This window comes from Opisthorchis viverrini (assembly GCF_000715545.1).
Source record: "Opisthorchis viverrini unplaced genomic scaffold opera_v5_292, whole genome shotgun sequence".
NCBI lineage: Eukaryota > Metazoa > Platyhelminthes > Trematoda > Opisthorchiida > Opisthorchiidae > Opisthorchis > Opisthorchis viverrini.
Genome location: NW_008751945.1, coordinates 219,974 through 237,727, shown reverse-complemented (window position 1 = coordinate 237,727; position 17,754 = coordinate 219,974). Strand labels below are relative to the sequence as shown.

The window sequence follows — 17,754 nt, the reverse complement described above, 5'->3', positions numbered from 1 at the left end:
GCCAGTGTTTGATCGTCGATGTCTCCGAAGCATTGGTCAGGTCTGGTGGGAACATCAGAGTAGTAATGCTGGGGAAGGAACTCTCCCGCGATAGATGAATTACTCACGTTTCATAGGCTACGCTGGTTAGGATATGTACTCTGCATGTAAGAAGACGGTAGCGTTGCAGAGCTCTTTTCGCTCAGCCCTGTGCTGAGTGGAAGCGACCGAGGGTTATACAGTATATGACACGGCAACAAAGTATGAAAACACTAACCAGTAAACTCATTCGTTTAGGCAACTGCCGCCTCCCTGGATGGGGACCCAGGGACTCAGATCACCAGTGGCTAATGACATTGGCAGAAATGGTCTAATCGCGCAGTCAGTGGCGCTCATGTATCGAAGCTATCGCCTTCAGTGCGTAGCTGCCCAATTTCCAAACAAAGTGAACGTGCCTTCGCCTCCAGTGCTTGGTTCTACGGTCCAAATTACCGTTTTCCAGTGATCAAAACTGTAGCAGCTGGAACTAATGTGTCTATGGTACACGGTTTATAGCTGATAAACTGAATTGAATTAATTGGCCTGGCAACGAAGTGTGAAAACACTAAACAGACAACTCATTCGGGTCGACAACTGCCGTCTCCTGGAATGGGAACCTTGAGACAACTCCTCAGCAGTTAGTGACACTGGCTTAGCCCCGCTGCAGGAGTACCAACGGGCGACACCCGGTAACTTTTGCATGGTGCTATACTGGAGGCAACCTGGCGGTATCCCAGCCGCCTTGCTTCCGTCGGGTGGCATGTCAGCTCCACTGCGGGAGGTTCGGTATTACACTGACGGAACGGATGACACCAGGACCTCGATGGTCCGTCCGTAACTTATAAGGATTCAAGCTGCGTTGCGCACATTCGCATAGTCTAAGCTGTATTGGGAAGTCTCAGCCTTTTTTGAATGACTCGCTATTTGGCAGCACCTGCGGCGCGTTGCATAGCTTCTCGCGCCTACCTGGATATGCGTTTTCCATACCGTGTTCAGACCCTATCATATATATATATATGGGTGGGACTTGAGTACGGCATTTAATGACCACTTTTCTTGTACTGTTGCTGTTGTCAATGGTGATCATGCGTGCGAGTAATCGGCACATTTATGTCCAACCTGTCCTCATGTTTTAGGTTGTCTTTCACGAAGCCTTTGTTTGGAATTCTGTCAACTCCAGATGGTGAGTCTCTACCTTTAATAACGCACTTACTATCCCCACAGTCAACTCCCGTATTGGTGGGCCTAGGTATTTTAACAGTAGGATTGGTTGGTAAGCCATCCATGTCGAGTGATCCTTTTCTTCAGGACGTTATGTCACCCGTCAGATTAAAGCTTCCCAGGTGCCGAACTTGCTAAAGCTGTCAGGATTCGTAAGTTGCTTCCGTTTTGTTATCTTTCCTACGTCTCTCTTATCCGGCCTTCACCTAACAATTAGCTTGCTGAAGGTCTACCCTTGATCATCATCCTTTTTGTGATATCCTTTAGCATACTTTTTAGGCTCTCGCCCTTCCACCATTTCGCACACAGCTCACAAGATTGGGTTTGTTAGTAAGGTAACCCTTGTATGCATCTGTGCCAGATACCACCCTATTGTGTAAAAACACGTAGAAAAACAGTTCAGCAGTCGCATTCACCCATCAGTGAGATGCCAATTCGGTTCGGAAGTTGTGGGTGAAAGGCTCTCTTTCTCTCTCAAGAAACGGCTGCTGCTAGCGGCAGGTAACGGAACGTAAAGAACCAATTCAGTCCTGATAACCCACCTGGTCATTCCTTATGATCTATAACATATTCAGTTTCATGGTTGATGCCCATTGCAGATGTGTGGTGTCCGGAATAAGCTGACCTGATAAGTTGTGCACCACTGATTGTGCATGTACCTGTTCATTCGAATCGTAACCCAGATGGAAAATGGATAAATGACGTCTCACGTGACCACTCCACTACCATAACCCTGTCGACTGTTACCAAAACAGAAAATCCAGAGGTAATGAGTAATGTATCGGATCGGACGTCCTGGCTTTGCTTAGAGGCAAGCCTTTTTGACTTTCTGAAGAAAAGCATGTTTGTCGTCGATGGACACCAAGTCCAAGGGGGAGTTTGAATAAAAATGCCAAGCTGCTCTACAATAGCTGCTAATCCCAAACAATTTTTGCACCCCACATTAAAAGTGGCCGACAGTCGGGATTTTACACGATTCTTCCAAGCTTCTGACCCATTCTTACGAAGCTGCTAGAGCCACTTTGAAGCCCACACGTACTGAAATTATAACAATCCGTTGTATGTTTCCGCATTCATGACTTCGCTGGGCTGTTATATCACAAGAGAGGCGAGATGGCTCAAGTGGTTAGAACGCGAATTTACTGCCCGGAAGGTCCGCGGTTCGAATCCGACCCTGCCTTTCAAATTCCCCTATCTAGGCTTGGGCAAACTGGCAGTATCCCAACCTCCGTGCTTCCTTCTGATAGCATGTCAGTTGGGCACCAAAAGGGTGCTACAGCTGAACTATATCATAAGATCCTGAGTACGGACAGTCCCCTAACTTTGAAATGCATGTGCGGTGCATGACACTGACTCCCTTGATGTTTGGATACGTCGTGGCTGTTAATAGTCCTTGATAACACGCAACTACTTGAGTGCTAATGAAATCTCTGGGGACCGCGCTAAAATTATGGCTTCCGTAACTACGGTGCCACGCTCGTAATAGAAACAAACGTCCATTTTGATAGAATGCCAAAACACAGAGGAGCCATGAGGACAATGCTTGTCATTGGTCAACAGTTTACTATTCTCAAGCCTGGAGTTACTCTATCCAAGACGTGAGAATTCTCAGTGCCGCAGTGTTTCAATTGGAGCCCTAACACGTAACAAATCACACGGTGCTCACTTGTTGCATAAAACTAGGTTCAACAGGCTAAATTACCTCACAAACGTCACACTGTAAGTTTAATCTCTGATTCTATCATAATGTTTATGTCCATAAAACCAGGATTTACAGTAAACGCATGTTCCTGGTGTCCTGTTTTGCCATCGTTCGCTTCAGTATGTTCGGTGTTTCCAAACCGGTCATCACGTGAATTGGAACCGAATGATCACTTATGTCATGTGGAAGATCTTGCACAGCATAAACGATGCTCATCAGAGGCTGTTCTGAATTGTGTAGAAGTGGCATCAGTCTGTAGAGTTGTCTTTATCCTAGTAGAAATAATCATTACTGAGCGTACCTCAAACGCCACGCTGTGCGTGCCTCGGAAGAACTGAACACCACTTGATCGCCATACGTGTATCAAAACGGTGCGTTCACGTATTCTCACGGGTCCGTTAATGAAGTGGACTAATCTCAACGGACCCACTGAAACTTGTTTAAGTGACACTGATTACAGTCCGGATAGCGTAATAACCGCCTGCAGGATTCAGAAGCTTGGGCAACATCCCACAGTCTTAACCTCTGTTTCTTTTGATAGCTGGTAAAACACGATAACCTAGATTGGTGCATCCGTGGGTGGGTGTTGCAGTCACAGCCATAACCGCAACTCATGCGGTGCTGAATATAGTGGGAGCTGTTGTCACAACGCCGACTCTCCAAGATTGGTTGGTTTATAGGGTACTAGGTACCACCAAAAACCCGACCTTGAGGAGTATTGCGTATTGCTGGTCAAGCTAGAAACCATGCGGCTTCAAATGCAATTAACCCTATTACCTATAGTTCTTGGTTCCGGAACTATTTAAGGTGATGAAGATTTCGTTCTGTAAATGAAGCTAATCGATTCTGAAGAGCCGAGAATCCCTGTACGGCTGTTTCATTCTTATTTGGAATTGCCAACAGTGTGCACCCCACGAAACTCCGGCTTGTAGTTCAAACCGATCGGCAGTGTTAATCAAAGTTGATCACAATGCCACTCAGGTGCTCGTGCCCGAGCCATTAAGTGTTCGAAATACTAGCCGGAGGTCGAGACTCCATGGAGTTTCGTGAGATGCGCTTTGTTGATGATTCCCAGTACGGACGCAACAACTGTACAGTGTTTCCCAGCTCCTCATCATGGACTGGCTTCACTGGCAGAACGAAGTCTCAAACAAATTTTTTCAATTCCGCTCATACTATCAACAATTTACTCAAGTCGCTTATGTTCGTTTCACACTAAAACCTTTAGACGATTCCCGGAGCCATGATCCGTTGAATAGAATAATTTGAACAGGGGATGTTTTCGTTTCNTCTTTCCCTGTTTGAAGATTGGTTCTGATGACGCACACAGAGGGATGATAGCACTAACATGCTTTATAATATTGTTTTATATCTATTTTTCAAATGGCACGCATAGTAGAACCCCATTTCATGTTTAGGTAACTTTTTGGGCCGATGTTTTTTCTAAGTAACGTGACTTTTTGGCAGAAGTTTCCACGTAATAGGTTGGAGCCCTTCATCTTTCGGAATCAGGTTATTTGGTCTGGATGTCTTGCTGCGTTCAGCAGCTACGCTCACTTTGGTAATGTTGGCCCGACAGCTCCTGACCTGCATACTTTTTTCAACAGAGTTCTAGCGTTAACTTTATACGCTGTTAGCACTTCAGTACTGCTCAGAAGGGTTAAATGGGCACGCGGATCGGGATGCCCACGCTTCCATAGCAACGTTTGTGTACTTCCCCATATCTGCCTGCCCGCAAATCGACTGGGTCGTCTCTTCATTCGCCAAGTATGAATGCTACTCACGGACTACTTTTTTTTAACTTACTCATTCTTCTCGCCGTTCATCATTAGACCACTTCGAAATACTACCGTGGAGGATTCGAACCTAAGATGACTCGACGAGAAGCTGCGCTGATATTGGGTGTCAGGTAAGTTGTTCAGTACACATGTCTGCTGACCTGTTGTTCCCTCCTCATCCGGGAAAAGTGTTTCAGCATCTTGGAAGCCTTGATGTGCCGTCATATCACTTTCTCCATCCTAAGTTGACCCTGATTGATCTGGATTTAATACCTTTGACTCTGGTGACATTCTAATCACGCAAGCAGTACAACTTCAATACAGCTTTTTCACGCATGCCCTCAGATTTATGGCTCCCCGGTTGATCGTATTCTATGCTTTCAAAGACGGCATTTAAACCTATCAACTTTTTTGAGATCCGTCCAGCTGCAGCACCCTTTCGGTGCCTAACTGCCATGTCACCCGAAAGTTGCACGAGGGCTGGGATACTGCCAGGCTGCCCAAGCCTAGACAGGGGAAGTCGAAAAGCAGAGGTTGGATTCGAACCACGGACCTTTCGGTCAGTAAATTCGCGCTCTAACCACTTGGGCCATCTCACCTATGTGGGCTCTCTTGCTTTTTTTCTTTCGGTCAGTAAATTCCGCGCTCTAACACTTGGGCCATCTCACCTATGTGGGCTCTCTTGCTTTTTTTTGCTGGGAGGTGGCTGTGCCTTGAAAGGATACCGTAGTTTTCAATCAATTGAAAAAAAGTTGAAATCGATTGGGAAGTCATTGTTTCAGAAGGATTTGGTAGACAGTCGGTGATTTTATAGCCCAGTCAATATATGAACGCTCAGCAGAATTACACTTCGTGTGGGCTAAGAGAGGCCTGTTTGACGAAACAACTCAGACAGTCTGTTGCAGCAGCATAAAGTTTATTGAAAAAATTACGTGAAGTATTCGACATTTAACTCCAAATGATAGCCCCATTCTTTAGACCTAATTGGTCCAACGCCTAAATGCTTAAAAGCGCGGATTCGTAGCTTTGTCTCGACACGTAATTTCGGATGAAGTTAAGTGGATTCATATCCAGTGACCATACCAACCATCATCGCCCTACATTTGTGGGGTAGGATCTCACCTGTCTATTCTGTTATTGTCTCTGTGGAGCGCACGTTGATCAGTAGTTCTGTTGACGGTCCACTCGGGGGAAGGATAAGAGCCTTCTTTTGTACATTCAGTCTCTTCGGCTAAGGTATAGCTCCTGAGGACTCCAAACTAGATGCATGGTCTTCGGTTGAATCGTTATTCAACCGCACATGTATGCGGCTTTGCTGTTCCCGTGTAAATGGAGCATGCAAGAAACCGGCCATACTACTCCAAACGTTCATACCTAGACGGTTTTTATTGCTTTTTTTAAGAGCCCTAGATAGCTCAGTGGTTAAGTCGCCAGCTTACGAAATGGAAGGTCCGTGGTTCGAACCCAACCTCCCCATCTCGACTGATCCTGTATAGGCTTGGGCAAACTGAGTATCCCAGCCCTCATCCCTTGTGGTTTGGCTGGTGTCCAAATTCTCGACCCCTTATTCCGTTGTCTTCAGCCTGCTTTCCGACTGCAGTGTATTGGTAAAAACTCCCTCTCGGAGTGCATTCGACGGTGTTCATCGCGTGTGTCTTTCGAGGTATGGCGTCCACACTACAGAGAGAGACGCTGATGCAGCCATTTCGTCAAAGGTTTCCATCAAAAGTGGAACGTCCGATCCCGAGTGCCTTCTCTTGGCAACCGGTTTATTGTAAATACTAGGTTATCCCACATGGCACTGAACTTGCCCAGTGGAGTGCGCCTTTCCACTGCGTGAGTCATATACTCATTGGCGCGGTCGTACAATGCATATTTGGCTTGTTAGCTGGTTCGCCTAGTGACAACCAATGTCGGCAACCGGGGCGGGCTGCCAGTAGACATTTTATCGATAACACGCAGTTCTCCTAGCAACGGTTCCAACATGAGCATGGCCTCCATCTTACTAGTGTCCTCACTTGTCAAAAATCAGAGGTTGGTTTTCAAGACGTAGCAATGGCCGCTGCCACAACTGGTTTATGAAAATAGGGATAAAATGATAAGGCAGAAGGGACATTCCACGAGCCTATAGCTACATTACAGAGTGGTCACTGAGGAACGGTAGTAATATTGATTGGTAGCTGTACGCTGCAGCGCACGAGAAGACAAGCTCGATCGGCCGTCCATCTTATCAAATGTCTCATTCGCATTTTGCCAGGCTCTAGTTTGGCGTCGTACAGAGTTGGGTACTTCAAGGAACACTTAACCGTAGGCAACTTCTTGAGGGTCGGACGTGGAATATACTGATAATGATAAGAGTCGTCCAGCTGCAACACCTTTTCGGTGCCTATCGGCCATGCCGTCCGAATGAAGTACAAGGGCCGAGATACTGCGTCGTCGCCCAGGCTTAGACAGGAGAAGTTGGGATGTTGAGGTTGGGTTCGAACCACAGACCTTTCACTCAGTGAGTTCGCGCCTTAACCACTAAGCTATCCGAGCTAGCAGTAATCCTTTCAAGACCGAGTGATTCGTCCGATCCCGTCGGAGCTCACCGGGTAGTCGTACTCCAAACGCTGATGGATATGTTGGATTATCATCGTTTTTATTTGCACAGAAGACCTGTAGGATCTATGGTGGTTGTACATACTCCACAGGAGTGACAGCGGCGCCTCAACGTTCACGCGTCTTTGCCAGTAGCACCACCACGGGCAGATTTTTACATTCAATGGGGTGACGATATGGGGAAAGCACCATGGCCAAGGCTGATGGACCGCAGCGAAATGGATAACGTCCATGTGTACTACTTTGGTACATCTGTGCATTCGCTGATCAACTAACAAACATGGGAGTGACGAGGTGTGCATTTCTGGTCACAAATAGACTACTCATAAGTAGCCGATGAAAGTTCTTCGTAGCTGTATCAAGTCCCGGCTCTAAAGAGAATCGACCAAACCGTGTGGAACTATCACTCCGGATCACATTTTATATAACTTCCCAAGCAGTTAGAGGTTACTAAACTCTCCTCTGTAGTTTGGAGCTCGGTTAACTCCCAAATAACATGACGTCTCAAATACATAGATAAAATACAGTTATCCTTCTGCTAGCTTGGATAGAGGGAGATCAGTAGTGTGGTATGCACTTTTGGAGTCCTGTTTCATATCACTGGTGTGCCGATTTCCACAAAGATTATCTTCGTTAGTTGTCTCACGGGTTTCTGCCGCTGCCTACTAATTCTCTTTCCCCTCCAGCCAACAGTCGTCAAAAACGAAAATCCGAGAAGCCCACAAACGAATCATGCTGCTCAACCATCCTGATCGTGGTGAGTAGTCACATTCCATTCTGTAGCTCATGGCAACCAACATGCTCATTTTGCTGTTCCCCATCTTGGGTGCTCGGTAGACACTGTGTTGTAGCCCACTACAGCACTAAGGATACGTATAACACTGTGCCTAGTAGAAAAGAGAGTGGTTATGCAAGCAGAGCACAAGTGGTGGCTTCTGCGTGAGTAGCCGCAGTACCGATTGCACTTCGCCTTACACCTGCATTCATAAGTGATATGCACAAGTGTGTGAAGTATATATATACCTGAAAAAAACATCGCTACTTTTTGCACTGTAGATTAATTTTTTAGAAAAGATGTCTGCATTTGATAGTTAATCACCTCACTCTCAATGGATCATCGTTTATTGACTGTTATGCTCGGACAAAAACAAGGCGCATGACTCACCAACACCCCCTGTTGGTCGGGTTCAAATGTAGCGCTAACCTGCGTGCTGAAATTCCAGGGCTTGTGAACATGACAGCCTTCTTGTCAAGTCTGCTGTGCTCAGCTGCTCACTACCATCTTCTAAGTGCAGAGAAGCCATATGAACCCCTATGCCATTCCTCGCTAATTGTGTCCGATTATGACAAATCGGGTTCTCAGCAATTAAGGCGTCAAGCTATTGACTGGAAGGTCCTTGGTTCAAACGCAACCCTGGCTTCTCCATTCATCATCGTCATCATCATCGACAGCATGACATCAGTGTTCAACACCGATGCTTCACTGCGGTACAACCATGACTTATTTAAAAGCCTTATTGTAAAGAAAAGAGTAAAGGTGGACGGGGGAGGGACTTAGTGTTAGCTTAACACAATCATTCCGAGGTGCCTACACCTCCATACATTCACTCAGGCGATCTGGATAAAAACTGACGACAAGAACGCCACTGACATCGGTTGGCAGCCATATCTTGTAGTGTCTCTAACCAGGCACAGTGAGGATCACGCGGTCCCCATCCTGGAAGGCGAGTAGCACCGACAGCACCCAAGCGTTTTGTGATCTCCTTCATACTCCTCTGCCAAGTCAAGGGTTGGCCACCTCTCTGTTTACGCCACTCTGAGTTGGGCATGGAAAACAGCACACTGTTCGGCATACGTAACACATGTCCCAACCAACGCAGTTTCTGGTGCTGGACACTCTCGATTGCTGCCGCCTGATAGTATCTCAGCCCTTGTGATTCCTTCGGTTTGCATCCACTGAAAAGTGTTTACCGTCACGAACAGCTGATCGTAGGCTGGTGTTTTTTAGACAGCTACAATGCCCATTTGATGCCCTCCTCGTTCTATCACAGCAAATGTCCAAAATCTTTAACCCGGTGCATGTACCCTAAAGAGGAAAAGAATTCGTTCCAACAGACTTGTCGCGCTATCTCTTGCGCGGTTTCATAATTCACCAGTTTCATTTGACTGTGTGGGTATGATGAGTCGCTTTGGCGTACAGCGAAAATATATCACTGATAACTTAGCGTCGGTGCCTGACCCGAAGTCTACGCGGAATGTTCCGTTGGTCTTACAGGTCGTTTCCATCGGTTCTCCATTTGAAACCATCCTTGTCTGTTTGTCATGTACGTTCTCACCTTTAACATCAAATGTCGTTCATGGTATCAGATCGTTTTCACTAAGACCAATCCGCCCGAATGTTGACTTACCAATCCCGTGCGCTGATACTTGTCTCCGAAATTGTAGTTTCGAGTGAGCTGAACAAATGGATCATACGTCGCTGTCCCTAAACAACCGTCATATGGAAAGCTACTCATTCATCAGTGATTAGGATGATTTTGAGAGAGGGCTGGAGTCACTGACCGCGATACCGGTGGCAACCATTCACCGTTGTACTCGCCCCCCCCCCAGATACTAACCTTATACAAATACATCAAGGCTCAGGCAGTGACAAAATACCCCAGCTGCGAACTCAACGACGTGCCACCCGATCGGTCCCCTCTAATGGATTTATTTGTATAGAAATTATGTACTGACCACCTGGTACGCAGTCCAGCTCCTCTATCGACACTTTGGTGGCTAGAACCACTATACGATTTGCGATTCCTGTATCACACGTGTGAAGTTACGGGAGAAAGTATAGCATAGCATCGAAATACGATTGAAAAGCTTTCTTCGCGCTGTTTTCTGCCCAATGCCAACAACCAAATCACATGGAAAGAGCAACGAAGTGCCCGAGGCTCCCATAGGTCGGATGGCAGTTTGAGTCACCTACTATCTGAAGTGACATTATCGCAATTTCGTCGATGGGCAACTTGTTAGTAGCTCTTAGACTTTTCGCCTTCATTTCTCAAATCCACTTCTTGAGGTAGAAAAATATCGTCGCCTTCACATCGGATTTTCTGTCGGATTCACCGAGCAATTTACGCAGAAATACGACAAGAAAATTCCGGAAAGGCGTATTCGTTCGGTCCACACATAGGTATGCATCTGATGGTAGGCACGAAGGCATTAATTATCCCACCTAATCCCAATTTTTTATGTTCATTGTTTATTCAGGTGGGTCCCCTTACCTGGCCGCGAAAATCAATGAGGCTAAAGAATTCCTGGACAAGTCCTGAATCTTCTGCACAACACCCATGTGGTCTCCGCCGTCACCCTAACCTGTAGATAGAATGATTCAGTTATTGACAGACACCTGCCTATTTTGTACAAAGCACTATGCAAACAAATCCGCTACAACTTTCTTGTCTCTCGGTTGGCTTCGGCTATTGGGTATTTCTGACGTCTTATCGAGGTCATTTTATGAGCCTATTGTCCATGAGTAATCCACAGTGTGGCCGTGGGATTTGATGCCCTGTACCATAGGCTATACGCCTACTCCGTTTTTCTATGGAGGTGTCACTCATTGCTTACAAGTGCTCGTTGTGGTTTCTGAACACGGTCTGTTGGTTATGGGGTGGTTCGCTTTCGACCTGATAGTCCACAACCAGACGCTTACGCACACACTGACCAAGAGATGCCATTTTCGTATGATGGTGTGTCTTGTAAGGTATTTGTTATAACTTCCTCCCGGGGACGAAGTTCGAGGCAACGAGAATCTCCCTGGACATGGGAACGGTGACTTTGCTTCCGCTGACCGGCTACTGAGATATGAACACTGTTCGTTCAATCATGATCACCGGTAGTCTGTATAATACGGTCAAAATGAATGTCTCGTCAAGAGGTAGGCGTGATTCCCAATGTGAGTCGAGCGCAGTAGTGCCAGGAGTAGAGATACTGCATGTATGGGGGTGAGATGGCTCAAGTGCGCGGATTCACCGATCGGAAGGTCCGTGGTTCGAACCTGACTTTTGCATCTCGACTTCTCCTGTCTAGGCTCAGGCGACCTGGTAGTATCCTAGCCCTCGTGCTCGCTTCGGGCAACATGGCAGCTAGACACCGAAATGGTGCTACAGCTGAACGTTTTATTTTTCAACTTTAAGCTATCTTCATCTGGCGTCAATCTTACGACGGTATTGGACAATTCGTAGCACCCTCTATGACGTGATTATCCTGTCGGTCAACAATTCGAGTCTTCTTAGTTTCTGGTGTCTAGCATTGGACATTTTTATGGTATTTTGGTTCACCTGACCTCCGTGGATGGCCTATCACTCACTCAGCAAAAGTAACCATCGGTATAAGGAATCCTACACGGTGGTTTGTTCAGCTCAGAACAGAAAATTCGCAACGCCTAGAAGCTACGTGTGTCCAACGAAGTTTGTTGCTCTTATTTGACAAAGCGACCAGGCAGATCAATTGGTTTCTAATGTGGCAGCTGGCAAAGAAGTGCGTGCGATGGACTGAATGATTTTAGCTTTAGAGTTGCGTTTTCACCGGTTACTGTTGAAGACAGACGTGCTTAATGTGGACCTCATGAACTTCATAGCTCCGAATCCTACCACATTAGGTATTTGGGAGTCAGCGGGGTTGCCGACGCGGGATCTCGTGCTATTCGGACTATCACGCTCGATCGAAATGTGGCTGTTTGCGAACACCACAACCAACTTATCAACGAAGATCTGTGTTATTGTTATCACGCTCGATCGAAATGTGCTCTGAAGGTTGGCTGTTTGCGAACACCACAACCCTAACCATATACTATCAGGAGACGCAACTTATCAACGAAGATCTGTGTTATTGTTCTTGTTTCCTTATTATCAATAATCACAGAATAATGAACCGCTGGAATTGGTTTCGTGCTTGGTATGTAGAGTAGATCGTAAAAGGGGGCGGATCAGCGACCCTGGTAGAAATCACGTCGATCAGATTTCGTCCAATTCATCAATGCCGAATTCTGGAAAGTCACCTGCGGTCACGCACTGGGGTTTGACGAACGCGCCGTATCGGTCTGGGCATTCAAAGTATCTCTTTCCATCGACGCTGCAAAACAAACGGGGACGAACATAAGTCGGCGTATAAAAACCTCAAACAATGAATGGTAAGGAGTGAGGTTATAAGCGAAACGAACAGAAAAAGTTATCGCACCAGTCTGGGCAAGAGATCTTGACTTGTCGACGGTTTCGCATTCCAACGGATCTAATGACTCTCCAATTCCCGCGCTCCTCAGTTTGTAACAAACATCGAACGGCCCGCGAAATTTCAGTTAGCTCCGGGCGGTCTGACAAGTGTCTACTGTAATGGTTCCCCTCTGAATATGAAGTCTTCGCCCAGCCATTGCCAGCGAAGTGGTGGATAGCTATTTGTTCCTTATTGAGACATTGCATTCCATAGGTTCGAAACATGGTAAAACGGATGTACTGTGGGCGCAAATCTGGCTACTGAATCCACTGAGATCCAGAGCAAAGTGATGGAGTGCAGCAAACCCTGCAACAATCTTAGGACTGAACCCAAGAAATAAACTGCCCTACTGTCATCGGTTTCTCCGTATTGCAACCCCAAAAAATGTGCACTCCGTTTTAGAGAAACAGTCCTTGTGGGCAAGACCGCTGAACACAGTGATAGAGTAGTGACAATAGGCATAGCTACCATGGATGGTGATAATACGCTCACCTGCCATCATTCCTCCCCAAAGGCTCGTCATACTGCACACCGACCCAATATCCAGGTTTGAAATGGGTTTTACCTGAAAAGCACGATAGACGATATTTGCTTTGAACAGAGTGAAAACTGGGATGTTAGCTGTGAAACATGCGCAGCGAACTCTTTACAGTTAATGTATTGTGTGTTAGTATTCGGACATTGGATGAGATGGCTCAGTGCTTAGAACGCGGATTTACTGACCGGAAGCTCCGTGGTTCGAAACCGACCTCTGCCTCTTGACTTCCCCTGTCTAGGCTTGGGGGGGGGGGAGCTTACAGTATCTTGGCCCTCATGCCTCCTTCTGGTGGCATGGCAGTTAGGCACCGGAAGGGAGCTACAGCCGAACGATTGGGTAAAAGACCAACGGACATCTTTATCACCAAAGCAACGCTCACTGGAAAGGCTGGGTTCCATCCAACAACTTCAGTGCAGTTAATGAATACTATCGGGAATACGTTTGTTTTACAGCTACTGCGGCCTCTACCGCCATGAATTGGGAAACGGGGGGAGCTGTAGCCGGACCCTGGGGGAAAAGAACTAATCAGTTCATTGCTGTAAAGTCATTCTAGTTGCCTGATGAAGTGTGATATGGGAAGCTATTCACTGGAGGCAATAGCTTCAATGCAGGAGCGTCATTGACTGGATGACTGAGCCATGTCCGTTCTAGTCCAGGGAGGCTGCCATACTTCGCCGCCTGTCCACAGATTGTCCGCCTTTCGACCGTTCTCACCCAGTAAAGGCTACTCAACACATGATCTAACCATAGTAGCCTAAACCTGACTGGCTCGCTTATCGTAGAATTCCCACTTCCTAAGACTATTTAGTCTGCCGCAACGACACCAAGCCCCCAAGAGCCCAGGGATCGCTAAGACTACCCCGCAGTGTTTAGCTTGGCTTGAGAGACAAGACCACACAGCGATAGAGGGCCTTAGCTCACAAAGTAGCAGAAAAAGTTGTACAAATTCAAAAACTGTTCGTTTATTTGGATCTTCCCCCCAGTAAAGTGCACACGCGAGCTGTCAAAATTGGTTACTGGGTCAAAGCGAAAGCAGGATCCAGGATGATGGAATTACAACTTACCAACAAATGCAATTTTGCCGCGCTTGATAGGCTGTGAAGGTACGCGAACTTCGCAGCTACAAATAATGAAGAAAATCGAAAGCTGGATTAGGAATAAATAAAGGCACCCATCGAGGATGTCCTAAGTTTTCAGTGAACCTGCTAAATCCCAACATGTATCCCGAATAGCAAAATCAGCTTGCGGAGTTGTGTTGCCCTTTCACGCCCTCCTTGTCACAAGTTCACGCATGAAAAATCAATACTCAACCCGGTGATCACTAAAACTTACCATTCCGGGGAGAGGCACAGCACTCACTAGTGACGCTGAGAGACGCGATCTAGTCACGCATATAGTGGGATTCTTACATCAAGGCAATCGTCTTCGATGTATAGCTGCTCTGATTAGGCGTCATTGGAGTGACAAAACCGTCATCCCCAATGCATCTCTGTGTGACTAAACATTGAAAATACTTGTGGCTGTTGTGACCTACAGCAACATAAGACATCTAGATGCCACCTGTGAATTCTAGCAGCAGTTAAAGATCAGATCATGATGAGTTTCATATGACTAACTATGCTGCATGCGTCATGATAAGTCTCGGGCCATTAAACCGATGACTGAAAAGAAGTAAATAGTCGTATGGACAAAGATAGTTAATAAACTAAAATAGATCGATAAAGTCCTAGGGGTTGCGGTATTACCTACCAACCATAACTCAGAAATCCAGTTTCTATCTTTCTTACTGCTCCTGTTTACCGTGAGTTTACCTAGCACCATTTCTGTCCCCCTACTTAAATGTATTAGTAAATTTACACGTAGACACACATGGAACCCATTTGAGAAGCGGGGGAACGGGTCGGAATTAAAGGGCGAGGGACGTACCGAGAACCAACTGGCAGTGATTCGGCTTTTTCCTTTTCTTCCATCTCTTTCCTCTGGCGTTCTTCTTCCTCTCGCCTCACTTCCTCGGGGTCGACCTCGCGAAACTCGCACAGTTTGTTCTTTTTCTTCCACGCCAAAAAGCTATCTTGGTTGATGCAAAACAAATGGACAAATATGGTGAAGGACGAGTACACCTGTGATCATCAATGGAATCAACAATGAATAGGAACTGCCAGGCCATGGCACTTAATGGGCACAGTAGATGTTAACTTTACACACTCGTGAATTGCTCTTCGGCTATTGGGTGATGATTAGTAGTTTCATTTAAGGACGGTAAACTCAATGCATCGAGAGCCAGTACTGAAAACGTAGGGGTGTCACGTTCGGTGGTGTGTCTAAGCACGGCACGCGAAAAGTCAGGCTCGAGAAACGGTGCCTCTACACACTTTACCCGAGAACCTTGCAGGCCACACAACTCGAAAAGAGCACAAGGGGTGAGGTGATACCGGGACTCCCAAAAATCCAGGGCTGAGTTCGGACCACAGAAATTCGGATCATTAGTTTCGTGCCTTAACCTTCGCACGTCAACCAACTCCTGGTTAAACGTCAGTCCACGGTACACCTCATACCATAGCTTTTCTAAAATTGTGAATAGTGGTGAATGCTCTCGAACAGTGGATCAGTGCCACTAGTGGTCCCTGAAAAATTACGCAGAGCTCTCACTGAGGATAACCAATTGGAGGGGTGCGTACAAGACCCCAGCCAATGGTCGACTCCTGTCGCATCCACGTTACCAGCCAAGGGACTATGAGACCCTGTTAGAACTGCGGTCTCTTAATAAAATAGCGCTTCTACAATTAATAGGATTATTCGCTAGATCTCTGCCCTAGAAAGGTGCTGGGTAGTTACGCACTCTGTCCTGGAAAGGAAGATGACTGCCAAATCCATTTTTTTGTTATGAAGCGCACCGATGTAAGGATGCATCTCATGTTGAGTGGGGTGGAAGACACAGACATCTGCGGTGGGCCGGCAAAAAACTTGTAGAAAATTAAACAGAACCTACCAGGACGTTTGGCATATTCCTCCATCGATATCTGGTACGTTACTGATTCATCCTCAAGTTTATCAAACGTTCCATCTGCGATAGTTGGGTCGGTCACATGCAGATGCATGCCATCGGTGACGCCTAAGGCGTGCAAAGTCTGATGGTCATCTGTCAGCCAGCCTTTGGACTTCTCATCTTCTGTGAACATTTCGATTTTCATCGATCGATTGTCACATCCGGTAACAAGGACTAGCTTTTCCTAAAAGCATTGTGATCAAGGACGTATGGGTGGTGTACTTTTAGCTGGCCTAGAGTTAAATCGGAAGGGTAACGCTTCTGGCATTGCATTTTCGAGGCATTGCTTGTGATCGACAAATTCACATAGGTAGCAGCTGGCTGCATGATGAATAGAACCACAAATGGTGGTCAACTGAAAGTAAAAAATAAACCACGAATTAGAAAAATTAATATTGGGATGATTCTAGCGAGCACTTTTAAAAAAATCCGGTGCCGGGAAACCTCTTCGGAAACCCAGTGAGACGCTTGGAAGATCACCAAACCCAGGGAGGAGTACGAGTAACTCGGTGGAAACGACCTGTAGCAGGTCAGGTCAAACGAAAAGGAGTTTGTTTTCCAGTCATCATCATCATCGACAGCATGGCAGCAGTGTTCAACACCGATGCTTCCAGTATGACAAGAGATTGATCCTCTGAGACGTTTAGAAAGTGTCCGAGAATCTCCATACATTTACATCCCGCTTGTGAAGATGGGTTAGAATGCTAATGGATAAAGGTCTCCAGTGTTAGGAGACCCAAATTATCTGCGTTGTAGGAGGGAGAACAATGCCTAGAAGTCAAACACTGAACAAGCAAACGAAACATAGTTAATATCGGGAACGTTGAAATCACCTGCAGTGTGAAGTCGGAATAACTACAAGTTGGAAGAGGTTCTGAAACTTTGGAAAGAGTGACATCATCAACCGAGACAAAAACACCAATGTTGATACGGATACTTCACTGCGGTACAGCCGCGAAGTCTATTTGACTGTCCTTAAATTCTTGGTTTGAAAAAAGAAGAGTATGGAGAGACCTGCGCTAGCCTACCACAAGCATTCTAAAGTGTCCAAGCGCACAACTGGACAATCTAGAAAAAGCTGACAATGCGAAGGCCACTGACATTGATCATTCGCCATTCCTTGCAATGTCTCCAGCCAAATGCGCGGGGTTCATGGGACGTCATGCTTGAAGGCCGACCGCAATAATACAGTCTAAACCTTTCGTAATCCCTTTCACATATTCCTTGGACCGACTTTCGAAAGCTGTTCTGGATTCAGCGTCGAAATTTAATTCAGGACTGATGCTATTACCACAACTTCGTAAACAGTCTCTGGTTGGTGCGTCTCATACAAATTGGACCTGCAAAATATATACCTCATTCATCATCATCAGCCCGCTCGAGTTGGCCCAAAATTCGGGACGCTTGCCGGTCCGGCATCAAGACGAGATCTGATTGGTCAACAATCTGGACCCAACAGCCAATTATGACCCAGTATTGGCCAAATGCCGGTTGCCAATGGAGCTCCAGAACGCGTCAGAAATTCCAGAAAGTTATAGCCGCTTACGCTATATATACGAAGCGCTGTACAACTGTTCCTGATTTCGTTTTG

General features: G+C 46.4%; 3 protein-coding genes across 3 annotated transcripts; 1 reads left to right on the top strand and 2 right to left on the bottom strand.

Annotated features, from left to right (window-relative positions):
- Nucleotides 1-1,177: 1,177 nt before the first annotated feature.
- Nucleotides 1,178-10,757, top strand: T265_09576 (hypothetical protein; the record flags this gene model as incomplete). The annotated part of the gene is made up of 6 exons (XM_009175686.1): nt 1,178-1,201; nt 1,243-1,291; nt 1,327-1,391; nt 4,774-4,850; nt 8,007-8,077; nt 10,579-10,757. The coding sequence occupies 6 exons, from the start codon at nt 1,199-1,201 to the stop codon at nt 10,638-10,640; spliced, it is 327 nt and encodes a 108-aa protein (XP_009173950.1).
- On the bottom strand, nt 5,012-8,624 carry T265_09577 (hypothetical protein; the record flags this gene model as incomplete). Its single annotated transcript, XM_009175687.1, has 3 exons — nt 5,012-5,317; nt 6,918-7,234; nt 8,525-8,624. 3 exons carry the CDS (start codon nt 8,622-8,624, stop codon nt 5,012-5,014), a joined length of 723 nt encoding a protein of 240 aa, XP_009173951.1.
- A 1,446-nt stretch (nt 10,758-12,203) lies between the features above and the next one.
- On the bottom strand, nt 12,204-16,490 carry T265_09575 (hypothetical protein; the record flags this gene model as incomplete). The annotated part of the gene is made up of 6 exons (XM_009175685.1): nt 12,204-12,441; nt 13,072-13,144; nt 14,182-14,237; nt 15,044-15,188; nt 16,107-16,347; nt 16,386-16,490. 6 exons carry the CDS (start codon nt 16,488-16,490, stop codon nt 12,324-12,326), a joined length of 738 nt encoding a protein of 245 aa, XP_009173949.1.
- Nucleotides 16,491-17,754: the final 1,264 nt, after the last annotated feature.